The sequence below is a fragment of the Zootermopsis nevadensis genome, unplaced genomic scaffold (assembly GCF_977971745.1).
Source record: "Zootermopsis nevadensis isolate Lab colony 2312 unplaced genomic scaffold, Znev_1.0 Znev_ptg000024l, whole genome shotgun sequence".
Lineage (NCBI taxonomy): Eukaryota > Metazoa > Arthropoda > Insecta > Blattodea > Termopsidae > Zootermopsis > Zootermopsis nevadensis.
Window position 1 is genome coordinate 9,072,588 of NW_028259156.1, and position 14,376 is coordinate 9,086,963.

The following is a 14,376-nucleotide window of genomic DNA, read 5'->3' on the forward strand; positions in this document are numbered from 1 at the left end:
AATAAAAACTTATGCAAGTGCATGAAAAATTGCTGGATTCGAGATTGGTACTTCACTTATAGTAACTCTTCAATAACAGGACTGTATCAAAGTAGATTTGCAGATATATTCATGTTTCTTACCCCATTTATTTCTTAATTTCTCAGTACTCTCCAAAGGTAACAACTTAGTCTAACTTCAGCAGGCTTATATGCTGCTAAGAATTATATGTGACTGCACACAGAATGAACTCAAAATTCTAAAGACGATAAATATCTAAGGTCCGTTAAGTTAACGAAATCTGAAGATTTGTAACTATGGTATATTGTTTAAGTAATGGACTGTATGGACATTATCACCGTCCGTGAGGACGGAAACAGATTTAAATCTTCAAAACGTGTCTTTTAAAAAAATGAAGAAGACAGATGTCAAGAAATCTCGTTTCATCTGTTACATTAGTGTACACAACAATAGGCCTCACATCACTGATTTAATCATTCTGTCACACAGTTACGATCCGAGAAGACTGTGTGTGAACGGTTTGAACCTCAGGTTTGAGAGGAGTCAAAGGTTTGTTATAGCCACCGTTCGTACCTCAGGAATTAAATTCTATTGGAACTTTAGGAATTTAGTCTACTCCAAACACAATGACAGTAGTACTGAAGCAGGCGTGTTCGTTTATGCTTCAACCGACAGAAATTGGACAGCAAATACATCACAGAAAGCTGGTAAGTATTCCTCCAGAGCTGAGTTCAAATGCTCCGACAGTTCTATAATCCAAAGAAGCCCAGTAAACTGCATTCTAAAGTCCTCTAAAAACAAAAGTAGTTCTACGAAAAAATCTTTGTTTTGAACTACAAAGAATAATTTAATTAACCCCCTCCCCCCAATTTATGGAATCCCAACGCCCGGAATGTCGTATGTGTCATATTCCCGTTACAAATAAATAATGTCTAATATAATTACGGTGTCATCAGGAAAGTCCAAGATAGGCAGGAGGGTTTACAATTGAATGGGACACATCAGCTATTGGCATTTGCTGATGATGTTAATTTATTGGGGGACGATATGAATACAATAAAGAGGAACGCAGAAGTTTTACTAGAGGCTGGTAGACAAGTGGGGCTAGAAGTAAATTCAGAAAAAACTAAGTACATGTTAGTATCTCGTCAGCAGAAGACAGGCGGGCAAAATTATCTTAGTGTAGCTAATAAGTCCTTTGAAAAGGTTACAAAGTTCAAATATCTGGGAACAACAATAACAAATCAAAATGACACTCATGAGGAAGTTAGGAGGAGATTAAATTCTGGAAATGCTTGCTACTTCTCAGTTCAAAATATTTTGTCTTCCCGTCTGATTTCTAAGAACCTGAAAATTAAAGTGTATAAAACAATAATTTTGCCTGTTGTTTTGTATGGGTGCGAAACATGGTCTCTCACTCAGAGGGAGGAACGCAGATTGCAGGTGTTTGAGAATAGGGTGTTGAGGAGGATACTTGGGCCTAGGAGAGAAGACGATGGGGCATGGAGAAAACTGCATAATTATGAGCTTAAACATCTGTACTCCTCCCCCAGTATTGTCAGGGTGATTAAGTCGAGAAGAAAGAAATGGGCTGGGCATGTAGCGCGCATGGATGGGACAAGAGGTGTGCACCGGGTACTGGTTGGGAAACCTGAAGGGAAGAGACCGCTGGGGAGACCTAGACGTAGATGGTAGGATAATCTCAGGTGGGATCTATGGGAGATAGGAGTCGAAGGAGATTGGATTTTGTTGGCCCAGGACAGGGTCCGGTGGAGGGCTTTGGTTAATTGGGTGATGAACCTTCGGGTTCGGTAAGCCAAATAGTTAGTTAGTTATAATTACGGTGTAAGGAAGAAGCTCCAACAGTTGGATTGTAAACCTCCTGCATGAATAAATACATGTCTATGCTGAAGTTAAACTAAGATTTAGGGTGCATACAATGAATTATATTAATAAGACAATCTGCACTCTCCAAGGCCGAACACACACAACAGGGTGTGATGGGCAAGGCACACAGCAAACTTGGGTAATGAGAAATGTGTGCAAAATTGTGGCTGTAGAGCCTAAAGGAAAGAGATCAACCGGAAGACCTAGGCGTAACTGGGATGATAATATTAAAATTTGCTTCGAGGAAACAGGGCTGGAGGGAAGAGAATAGATTCACCTCATTCAGAATGGCGGTAGAGACCTTGTTACTAACCACAATTTAAATAAACTAATTCCTGAGATATTTAACAAATTTTTCAGCTGTATAAATTCTATATCTTAGAATATGAATCGTGAAGTCGGAAAGATTCGGACACATTTTCCTGATGAGACAGAGGAAATTCACAAAACTTCACATTACCCACTGCGCGGGATATCCCGATTTCGAAAAAGAAACCTTCACCTGTCACCAGAACGTACGGTGCTGAAATACAGACGTCAGTATAGGATGAATTAATGTATTATTCCCTGAGAAGTACACAAATACATTCCTCTGATAAAATAAAACCACGTATTAAATTGATTCCTTTAGCATAACAATTTAATGAAGAGAAATCAACAGTGACTCAGGCTTGTTACTGATAAAAAATATTTCTGAGATCATGAGGTCATATTTCTTCCATTTTGTAGGGAAAGTGATTGATCCATGCAGAGGTAATCGAATTTTATATTTTCAGAAAATATTTTTACCAGCGAAAAATCAAAACTCAGCAAGATTAGCCGCAAAGCTACGTTTGGCTATCAGTAATATCAGAACATGAAATATGTAAGGAACACTCCGGATCGAACACTTACAAACTTTTTCACTTACAACAGGAATTGTGAGCGGCTATGTTATATCACAGGGTAAAAGTAAGAGGAACACTGGAAACCTTTCAGAGAGTAGCAACAAGATAAGAAGAAAGTAATGAGAAAGGGCACGTGTAAAAAAGTTGAGTAGACGAACATATAACAATAATAATAATAATAATAAACAATCAAAAGTTTAAAAATTAGCCAGAGAACGCAGACGTTTATAAAAACAATAACAAATATTCTCTGACAAGTGTGTCATAAATATCACCAACACAGGTTTAATTATTTCAAGCATTAACAACTTAAATTAACGCTGCTGCATTAAGTCATACCCCGAAAAGGATTAATTACGTCCTAGGTAGGTAAAGTTGTGCTTGGAACGGAAAGTTGGTGCTAACGGTTAAATTGCGCTTGGCAGTTTGATCTCTTACACGGTAGCAATCAGCAGAGGTTTCCTTACCGCATTGTTAAGCACAGAGAAGTACCTAACACTAGAAGAGCTCTCACTTTCAAATTATTCCGCGCGAACAGACTTAACAACACCGTTATATGCTCAAAGCTGTATTAAACCTTAATGAAAGATTCAGCTGTCGCGAGATCAAGAACTCCGAAAGTGATACTGTAACACCATACATAGTTTGCATATAATTAACTTTAAGAAACTATCTTTCAAAGAAAATTATACAAGAATAACGAAATTCATTTTGTCTTATATCACATATAATAAACAATGATAAACTCGCCAAAGGTCATGGTTGAGTGGCTAACACTCGTGTATCGTTTTCGGGATGAATAAGAAATCTCATCTCGGAGTCTTGCTGATTAAGGATTCCTGTAATTGTCCTCAATCCCATACGAAACTGTAGGGATTGTCCCCTACCTTTCTTACGACAAGATCGATTTCTACCAAACCCTTTCCAATTCTTTACCAATTCCATAACGTTCAACGCTACTAACAACGTGTTTAAATTAATATAAATAACTTTTTATCTAATGATTCTAACTGTGTATATCTTACAGTATGTCTAACCTAATTAAACTAAGATGATAAAGTTGCGTCATATTGTGATATAATAAGTATATATTAAATCTTGTGCGTCTAATCACAATAAATTCTTATTAAATATTAAAATGTTAATTATTGTAATATTTTAATATTTAATAAGAATTTATTGTGATTAGACGGACAAGATTTAATATATACTAATTAAACTACATCAAAATCTAAAGAGTAACAGGAAACATCTTAAGTGACACTACATAAAAATTAGTGCTCCGTGAGAAACAAACTTGAAAAGATTTTAAACCCGTTCTTAGCTTGGAAGTATGAGAAAATAAACTGTGTGACACCAAGTAAATTATGTGTTTATTGTCACAATCATTTGAATATTACTACAGCTGGCATAAAAGAAAAATATCTACAGTGCTGAAGTATGTGACATCACAAATCTTTGTATTATTTATCGCTGTGTTCCGTTAACTATAAAACATCCGAATCGACTAGCAATTAGACCAGATGCAGAGAAACGGAGATACGAAATGAACCTCTGATAGACAACATCCAGAGTTCTACGGAAAAAGTTTTATTTTTACCCAAAATGCATATAAATAAAAACAGTATTATTTAGAAGTAAATTACTACAGATTTAATTAAGCCTGGTGTAGGGCGGCCACAGATCACCGTATAGAGTACTCAACCAAATTTATTCATTCGTTCATGAACTGAATTAAACCCGACACAGGTAAAATACAAGAAACTCGAGCTCAAAGGTTAGAGGTCACCAAGTCGATCTTGTATTTCACTTCAATTGAAATAAAGGAAAGCCTGAAAATTGAAAACATAATACACCTCACTCTTATATTGCGCTGTAGTTTGAAGACTTGGATAAGGAAGACACACCCGTTCCACGTACATATCGAAGTCTTTGTTGAAATGAATGCCCCACGATCTCATATCTGAGCAACTAGCATCAGACATCTAACCACAGACACACATTGTTCCCCCCTCGCTCCCACAATATGGGTTTGAGTTCATGTATTCATGGCCAAAATAATTTGTATACTCTTCTTAACATTAAGTTTAACAGTTTAAAAAGATTTCCAGAAAAAACAAGTTTATGACAGTGGAATAATACAATTTCCTATTAAAACAAAATTCCAATAACAGATTGTAGCTTGCAGAAAGTATTAACGAACTGAGCTGTCTCACCACCGACCCAAATATAGTAATACACGTTTATACAAATAACCCACACTACAGAGCATAATTCCATATTTTTTCTTATTTTCATCAGGTTAACATATATTTCAAAATTGTATACGTTCTACAAATTAATTCTTTTTTATAATACTAGTTAATAACTCACCCAACACGAAACGATACGTCGTGAAGCTGTTGATTTCCATAATCTGCATATCCATTCCCTAGAACAGTAAACAAATTAACTTTATTGTTATTCCTCTAGACATAAAACGCATTAAACACACAATAGAACTGATAACCATTATACTCCATGAGTGAAGTGTCCACAGACAAGAGAACAAAACATGATAAACAGAAATCCAAATATTATTACTTTACAATTGTATGGTAAATCAGACTGTCGTGCTGTACATAGTAGCACACTCAGATTCGAGTTGGTGATTAGCTGACTTTATTTAAAAATTTCAGGAAATTATAATGGACCACAAATTAATTTTTATAACATGCGCCAATTTGAGAATCCAAGATAACTCATATGTTCCCTGTTCTTCGTCTGTGAGTGCTTATTTCGGAACAGATTTGATTCACACATTCTTACAAATACGACACTCAAGATGTGCCAGCAATTTCAATGGTGCCTTTGTCGTGTGTACTAATTTCAGTAAATTGCTACATACTAACATTACTTAGGTCTGTGACAGAATCAGGTCAGGCATCGCCGTTCAACACAAGTAATTATATACAAGTACAGACCAAAACTATACGCCCTGTTCATTACATAAATATAATTAGAGTACAATTTTTAAAAAAAAATGATGAAGTACGTTGATGACGGTAATGAATGACCTGCGCTGATTTGGTAGATACCAACCAAGCCCACACGTCGTTAAAATCCAACCAAAACAGACATATTCACTGACATGAAATCTTCAATTCTCAATCAGGAACTAATTTTTATTATTAATGTTTATTATATTAGATACGAAAAACGAACCAGGCTGTTTCTGAGCAGTAGCTTGCTTTTTCAGTGTTCCTTGTTCCCTTATTTATTTCTGTATTTCTATTAAGTATTTTCTTATAGTCCATTAAAGTATTTTGAACACCTGTCGAAAGTCAGCTAGCTGTAAGTTATCTGCGACAGGAATGTTTCTTTCCAAATAAATTCCATAAATAATATCACTGACCAAAAACTGAAAACCAGCCACGTTTCAATTTTATTCTTTTCAGTTATGTTTTATATTTAATTCTGGTACCGTTTTATATATGAGCCGTAATAGCTCAGTCAGTATAGTGACTATCTACGGGCTGGACGACCGGGGTTCGATCCTCGACGGGGGCAGAGGATTTTTCCTCTAGCCTCTGCGTCCAGACCGGCTCTGGGGCCCACCCAGCCTCCTCTACAATGGGTACCGGGGTCCTTTCCCGGGGGTAAAGCCGGCCGGGGCGTGATGCTGACCACTCACCCCCATCTAGTGCCGAGGTCAAGGAAGAGAGGAGCTATACCTCCACTCACCCCAAGCGCCTACATGGCGTATAGTGGGACAAACTTTACTTTTACTTTGTATTATATAGTTTTACTACGTACTTACGTAGTAAAACGCACACAGGCTCAGACCCTTTGCAAACTTATAATTTATTTCCAAAAATACAAATAAGACGATTATTTATTAGTAGTCTCTTGACAGTGTAACGTGAGTTGTCCATATTCTGCTTTTCCACTGTAGTGATCGTTTCCAAGAACAAATGTCAACTAGAAACGTAAATAACTTGTTGAACCAAACGACCTCTCAATTTCCAGTTGCCAATCAGACTGGTCTAATGTTTTGTTTGTTATACAGTGGACAAGAGCAAATAGGCTTGTATATACTGATTCTGGGTCACCGTGTTGTTTTATCGTGTCTGCTCACTAAATCAGAAGTAAGTCTCCTCCATCATGAATTTTAGTCCGAGTGGACTAAAATACTGAAAATGAGACTGGCGCGTATTCTTGGGGTTCTTATTTCGAACTCTGGAACCGGTCATCCAGAATCGGGGATTTTACGAGACTCCGTACATAATATAAACCCTATCGTTAGGTTCTCACTGCGGTGAGTATGAAGATTTCCTGTCTTCAGAGTTGCTACGCCGTGTAGCCTGGTAGATGTTTACTAAAGTTTCAGATGTGTTTGCCGTATTCGTCTTAACAAAACGTATTGGACAAAGTACAATTCGCGACTATGAAAATAAGATAAAGAAATGAATGGCATGGACACTGTCAGATAGAAAACACGAAAGGGACAAAAGGAAAATACAGACCGGATGATGCATATATGAAAATACAGAGAGTGAGATATACCGAGAGACGAGAATCTGTCCTCTGCGGGGTGCAGAGAGGGATGCCACTGCTCAACTAAATCTTGACGCATGCGCGTGAATATTCGGTGGGCGGTGGTGGAAGTACAGAATGTTTAGTGGTGGGGGGAGTGGAGGAGAGAAAACGAAGATCCCGCGATTCGACTGTAAAGTGCTTGCCGCTGTACGGGACTCTTCTGGTTTGTCTGGCCGACTCTGTCCTGTTGTGGCGTGGACTTCTCCCGTCTCTATAGCGTGAGGCTCGTGTCGCGTGCCATTTGACGTGTCTCAGTTCATTGCTACCACCCTCTCAGCTTCTAAATATACCTCATCTTCCTCCAGCATAAACTAAACCGGAAGGTGAAATGTGACGTTGAAAATCTGATTCAAAAACACGAATGTTGTTTCCGGTGACGACACTGCTGACAGCGTGTGTTTCATTAACTTTCAGGCATTTCATTCACAGTGAAACCTAATTATTGTACACTGGAAAGAAGTTTTGAGTTGAAGCACGGAAATCGTAGAACAAAATGGATTAAAGTTTTGTAAAACAAGACGTAAAAATCGCATTGTGAAGAACAGAAGAAGAAAAGGCGATTAAAAAGGAAGAAAAGACAATCTTTTATCCTTCTCTTGTGTCTCACGGCTGGCCGCGTCACCGCAGTGTTTTGTTTGACAATGGAAAGCTCCTGGCGCCACCTGTGGATGCTGATCTCTCTTGTCCTGCTCGGATTCGGGACGGAGGGTGAGTTCAGAAAGTCTTGATGCATAAAACTCAAATGGCGATACTTTTTTGTCTAGAATAGAAGGGAAAAGTTTTGCATGAAAGCGAGAGCGTAAAAAGGAGGTATAAAACTTTCTCTGTAATATATCTTACGAAATGACGTTCTCCATACTATCTTCACCGAAACATGGGGCAAAGCTGTTTTTTATCGAAAGAGTTTCTGAATTATAGATTCTACGAAGTTTCGTTAATTTATGTGTTAATGTTAAAGTTTTAGAACGTTCGTACTTTGCGTAATTTGTCACAATGAAAGTTTACTCTGAGACTTTCATTGTGATAGATTAAAAGTCTATAGAAGAAAAAATAAATCCTATTGTTTTCAAATGTTTAATATTTGTGTCATGTGTTCGGTTCGTTGTTTTAGCAGTAACTTCACCCTGGCAACACGTCTCAAGAATCTAATTTCAGAAACTTCGGTTCCCTATCCATCACTTTCTCGAGGGTCCACACACGGAGTTGAGTCTAGTTTCTGTTAACTTAAAGTAAAACTTCATATCTGTTATATTATTTTTGTTTGTAACCACTCGGTACCCCATATACTAGACAATATTAGGGATCATACTGAAGGTTCATCGGCCATATATAATTCAGACCGAAAGGTCACATCGTAACTTCCTCTACGATCGTCATAAATCCTTAATTATCGCTTTTAAAGGGAAATTGATTAACTTTGGTATCACGTAACGAAGAATACAGATTTATATTCTCATCCATATTTCTTCAACAGCATATCCACCCTTTTTATTATTTTTAATGTTCATATCCTCATTTTTTATAATTATTAAATATTTTTTGTAAGTCATCAAAGCTTTGAAAATATTTGTAACTTTTACTAATTGTAAATATGGATTCATTCAATTTTATTAATTATGTATTTTAAAGCATGGGGTTTGGCATTTAGAATACCCATAGTACATCCGATGATGGCGATACGCCGAAACATGTAGGGTAATAACGATAAAGTAACATATTTTAAATAAATATATTATTTAGTTTCGTTGCAGATACTTCCGTTAATTACTCGTCTAGAAATATTTTAAAATGATCGGTATATAAGTTATTATAGAAACTGAACATGTTTTGTGGAACGAAATTAAAAATTAACCTATTTCACATGCTGCAAATGGTTTGAAATATAATGGCAAAAATAATGACTAGAAGGTATAGACTTTTGTTTTCCAAATATCAGGTCAGAGACTTCAGTCGATAAAAAAACATAAAATACATTTCAATTAGTCCACGAAATTTTGATTTAAAAGTTAAGAAATCATACACTTCTCGAAGAGTAATGAGTTCCAGTTGCATTTTTGAAAGTTCGTAAACATATTACATATTATAAACGTGTATAAATGATGTTTCACGTAAAGTGTAACTTTTACGCATTTCTAGTCAAAAAGTACTTAGAAATCGTTCCAGAATTAATACACAACCTAATATATTATGACTAAATTGGTGTTCATGAGATGGGTTTCATCTGCATTTATGTCTCAGGTTTCAAATCGCTGCCTCAATGTGACTATTTCCATCGCTTCCACAAACCACAATGAGTTGAACTGCAGTGCAAGAAAGACAATTTCACTCCACACCTGAGCGAATCATTGATTCACCACAAACAAAACGTTACAGCATCCATTAAATCGGTCCACGACTAATTTATTTATGTCCAACGCATTCGATCCCGATTCTGAAATACAAGTACAGATTTATTTACACTTATTATTTGTGTAGTTCTACACAGACAATTAAAGTCTTTGAATTAAAATCAGTTGTTCAGAGATATTTGACTCATTTAACAGCGACATTTAAATACATGCATGAAGTTAAACAAAATGATGTTATTTCAATGGTGAATTGGAAAGGATATGAAAGCAAATGTTCAAGACTTATTTTAAAGTTCGTCCGGGAAGTAACCAAAAACGAAAGAGGGAATAACGAAAGGCCAGCAGCCCCCCCCCCCCCCCCCATGGCGACATTTGAACCCGGTACCTCCAGAATACGAAGAAAAAATGTTAATCCCTGAACCACAACATTCGGTCTAATAGTTATTGAGTACAGGCTCTTACGTAACGTTATTAAATTATATAAATCAAAAATAAATATGAACCAGTGACACAATTTATAGCTAATAATTATCTTATTCTAACATTTCATTACAAAGGTTTGGTACTTGTTTCATGTGGTGTCTATAAAATGCTCTTCTACATATTTGTTATTTTTTAACAAAACATCAATATTAACATTACATTACAAATATATGTTTAAATGGATTATTTATTGAAAAATTGTACGAATATACTTAGACACTGTCGTTTACAAATAATTCAACATCGCCGGAACACAAAGTGGCTTAAATTGTAATTATTTTATAACAATACACCATCGCCACTGGACTTATGACATCACACAAACACTTACGTAACGCTTATAATTACGTGCATATTAGATCCATCTTGTACATTCATGTTTAATGAACCTCATGAACCATTGACGTAAGGAGAGTTAATTAACCCCTCTCAAGTGACACATGAAAGTCTGTACACTACAAGAAAAACAATTCTTAATCATTACGTTCAAGTTCCAAAAACAAGAGGACGTGACATCAGACACATTTTATGTTATTTACTACGCGGTGGCGAAGTCCGTTACATGTGTAACTTTGTGCATTAAGCCGTAACGAAGGGATTTTGAAAATCGTTTAATGCAACATATATGGTTTCTTAGTAACCATCAGTCAGCAGGACGGAAGACATAGGGCACACACAATGATGTGGTTAACTTCAAGACCGATTAGACCGGGATAATCAGGCGAGTCAAGGACGGAAAAAGCGAAGGTTTATATTTTATATAATGGATTATTTAAGGACGCTTTCAATTGCTCAGATTATATATCGTCGACTGATAGTATGATTAGTAAACAGTGACTTGGAAAGAAATGGAAGGAAGCAGACATGACGTGATTTAAGGCGCGTCTGCTATCCCCGGCACTTGCCTGGAATGACTGAAGAAAAGTACGTAAAGCCTCAGTCAGGATATCCAGTCTCCAGACAGAGATTTGAACCTGAGACATCCCGAGTAAGAAGCAGAATAACCAACCACTAAAATACAGCGTGCGGTAAAAGACATAAGTATCAACACACATAGTTGCAATATATATATATATGTATATATATAACAGGTTCTTCGTTGGGGTGTTATCTGGGGCTTCCATCGAGTGTTTCATTATCACACTGAATTGTTATGTATGAGCAATTACTTTGTCCAGGAAAGTCTTCGATACGGAGAAAGTGACAGCTTTCAAGAGTAAACTGTAACACAATTATAAATGTGAAATGTCAATGCGTCCTTATGCCTCACGCTCGTTGTCTGACATAGCTCTTAATAATGATAATCAGCATTTTCCTCAAGATGATCGAAATTGTGTGTGCCACCTAACTCTAGGTTCACTTCAACGCTTAGCCAACCAAGAATTACAACTGCACATTCCACGTTAAAAATACAGTGATCCATTTAGCTGCATATTTCCGTTAGTATGGATTTGAAATACGTTAAATTGTTTGGCATAAGTTAAAAATTTTGTACCGTCAATATGTTTCCATTGCAATGCGCAAGAATGCGTAGGAATGTTTGTAATGTTGCCATACAAATGGTCACAATGTTATCTCCAATGGAGTGTTGGTTATCGCCGCGAAACCCAAGACTAAATGTACAAATAGCCCTGCTGCAATGTTGTTTACAGAAATAAATATATGTCCGAAACAAAGGTTGCGGATTTTTAAAGATCCATGTGCCACTAAAATCACAATCCAAAGCTATGTAATTCTAGTGGTCCTTACATTTGTATTTTGAGGTTATGGAAGAAAGTAGTCTTAACCGAATTTAAAGCACCATCTCGGCGTTTGGAAAGCCAGGAAAACCGGTCTCGTGCCGGGATTCAAACAGAGAGCTGTATAATTAGCAGTAGGAGAGCTAACCACTCGACCGTGACGTTCGGCTTGGCCTATCGCATTAAAGGAACAATAAATAAAGAGGGTATTCGAGGACAGGGGGTTGAGGAAAAGATTTGGACCGAAGGCGGAGGAGAGGCTGGAAATATCTGTATGATACCGATATCATGATCTAGAGTTTTTACTGATAATTACTTGGGTTATCAAATCAAGGAAGATGAAATGGTCAAAGAATATATATCAGAGAGTTATGAAGTACGTATAATTTTTTTTATTTGTAAGCCTAAACGAAGAAGACCACTCCGGAGACCTAGGTACAGATGGGATGATAATAATATTAAAATTGAGGTTTACGGGATAGTGTAGAAGGGCGATAAACTATTTTCTTGGCTCAGGATAGTAACCGGAAGATGAGTCTTGTGAATTCGGTAATAAACCTTCAAATTATATTAAGGCGGGACATTTTTTCATCAACTGAACGACTAGAAACTTCGCAGAAATGGCTGTACTCTGCGAAGTGACCTTCACCTCTACCACTGAATTAGCAGATAAAAAGCAGACCCACTTGAACCGTATTAAAGCGGTTTTGTCGTTCGGCTAGCTTCAGTTTCACGCCTCAACGAGTGAGGAAATGAGATTGTTTCTGACATTTGTGGTCACATAAACAGCTGAGAGGAACGGAACTCGCTTGAAGCTTTCCAAAGACTTTGCGCTGTGCTTTTGTACTTGGAAGAAGCGTGGTGGGTTGGGGGCATATTGCGTATGTAATTGTGGACAACTGAGGATGGAACAGGTTAACAAGTAGCCAGACATCTAAACTCCTAAATTTATATGATGAACAGTGATTATCTAGTAGGCTATTGAATCCAACAGAACTGCAGGTTTTAAGATCAAAGAATTGTCAATAGTTTGTTTAAACTTGCATGCTAGACAAAATGAAAACATCCTCCAAGCACAAATAGAAACTAACTAATTAGTCCTATTATATTATTATCCTTCTGTAATTAACTCCTTAGAACAGAGAACTTATTTAGAAGTTAATAATCATTCATCTGGCCAGGAAATTTGCTCCTATTATGGAACCCCAGGATTATTATACTATCAACTTCACGACAGTTCGCTATTGGAATTTATCCAATTGCCAGACGGATTTAGTCCACACCATTTGCTTAAGATGTATATTAATATTATCAAAGATATAAATATATGTAAGTCACAGTTTTAAAATTTAATCTACGGCTCAATCAGACGGGTGGATTAAATTATGACGAAAACTAATGTCGTCCAAGTGTTTATAACGAATGCTAGGATAATAGAGTGACGTTATATTGTTCAACATCCCACTTTTTGTGGCGTTTGTAATATGTACTGTAGACAATGCGTCATAATTGGACTTTATCGCTCATAACTTTATGCCGTGTGTGTAATTTCACACAAATCCTGCTGAGTGAAAACAGACCGATGGAAAAGCGTCCTGGCTATAGGCCTAAGAGTCCTCAGTCGGAACAGAACAAGTTATTTGTATAACGAATGCGATACACACATTTATATCGTGGTTTGAGCTCGTAATGGCATACTCAAATCCAAACAAAGAAAGAGATTTCATTCCGTTTTAGCGGCAGTAATGCCAGGACAAATGAATGTGATCTTCATCCTGAAATAAAATGGCTCAGCTGTAAGCTACAAAAGAAATCGAAACCCATTTCGAGTAAAGCCATTGATCTTCACTCTTTATACGTGTTCCTTTACGATTTATAAACCTCTCCTTTGGCATTTTGTAGGCGAGATTCTACTTCTGTGATGCAAACTGAGAATGAGAACTGTCCTAATTTTATAGGCAGCGCGAGAAGCACAGTCATTTGTTCGTTTATATAAAACAAATTATTGTTTCTGAGGAATCGATTCTTGGTTTATTTGATAATGGCTTTAAATTTACGACATAACATACATCATGGAATTAGCACCGAGTAGTCTGGTAGCAATTTACCGACGTTTCAGAGATGCTTCCTGCAGGAAACTTCTCTCAGACTACGCGGCGAAACGACACAGAAAGCAGACATATTCTTATTCGCCATGTAAAAGCCCGAAATCTTATAAAGGTCGATGTGTGACCACAAATCCTTGGGACCATGTTTATCAATTAAGGAACCTGCTGACATCACCTTCAGAAATGTGGCGTGAAGAACATCTTTGAAATTGAAGTGTACCCCAAGATTATACCTTTCCAATATTGTTAATGAAAATGTTACTTTACAGTAAGATATTCTTCTGATATGAATATTCTAGCCGCGTTCCTAGACGAAAGAAAATCAAACAGGATGATTTAAATCGAT

General features: G+C 36.8%; 2 protein-coding genes across 16 annotated transcripts in view; one reads left to right on the forward strand and one right to left on the reverse strand.

Annotated features, from left to right (window-relative positions):
• LOC110827981 (E3 ubiquitin-protein ligase sina-like) overlaps positions 1–14,376 on the reverse strand; it is a 635,101-nt gene that overhangs the window by 362,052 nt on the left and 258,673 nt on the right. For all 15 annotated transcript variants that reach the window (XR_015536943.1, XR_015536944.1, XR_015536941.1 and 12 more), the window contains one exon: positions 5,148–5,205. Coding sequence is in view for 9 of the 15 variants with exons in the window: in XM_087355373.1 (XP_087211499.1) it covers positions 5,148–5,205 (58 nt within the window). In the remaining 6 variants the exon portion in view is untranslated. The remainder of the gene's footprint in view (positions 1–5,147; positions 5,206–14,376) is intronic.
• The window catches only part of LOC110838474 (uncharacterized), a 247,961-nt gene continuing 241,024 nt past the window's right edge, over positions 7,440–14,376 (forward strand). Inside the window, exon 1 of the mRNA XM_087355359.1 lies at positions 7,440–8,060. Coding sequence (XP_087211485.1) covers positions 7,994–8,060 — 67 coding nt within the window. The 5' untranslated portion in view covers positions 7,440–7,993. The remainder of the gene's footprint in view (positions 8,061–14,376) is intronic.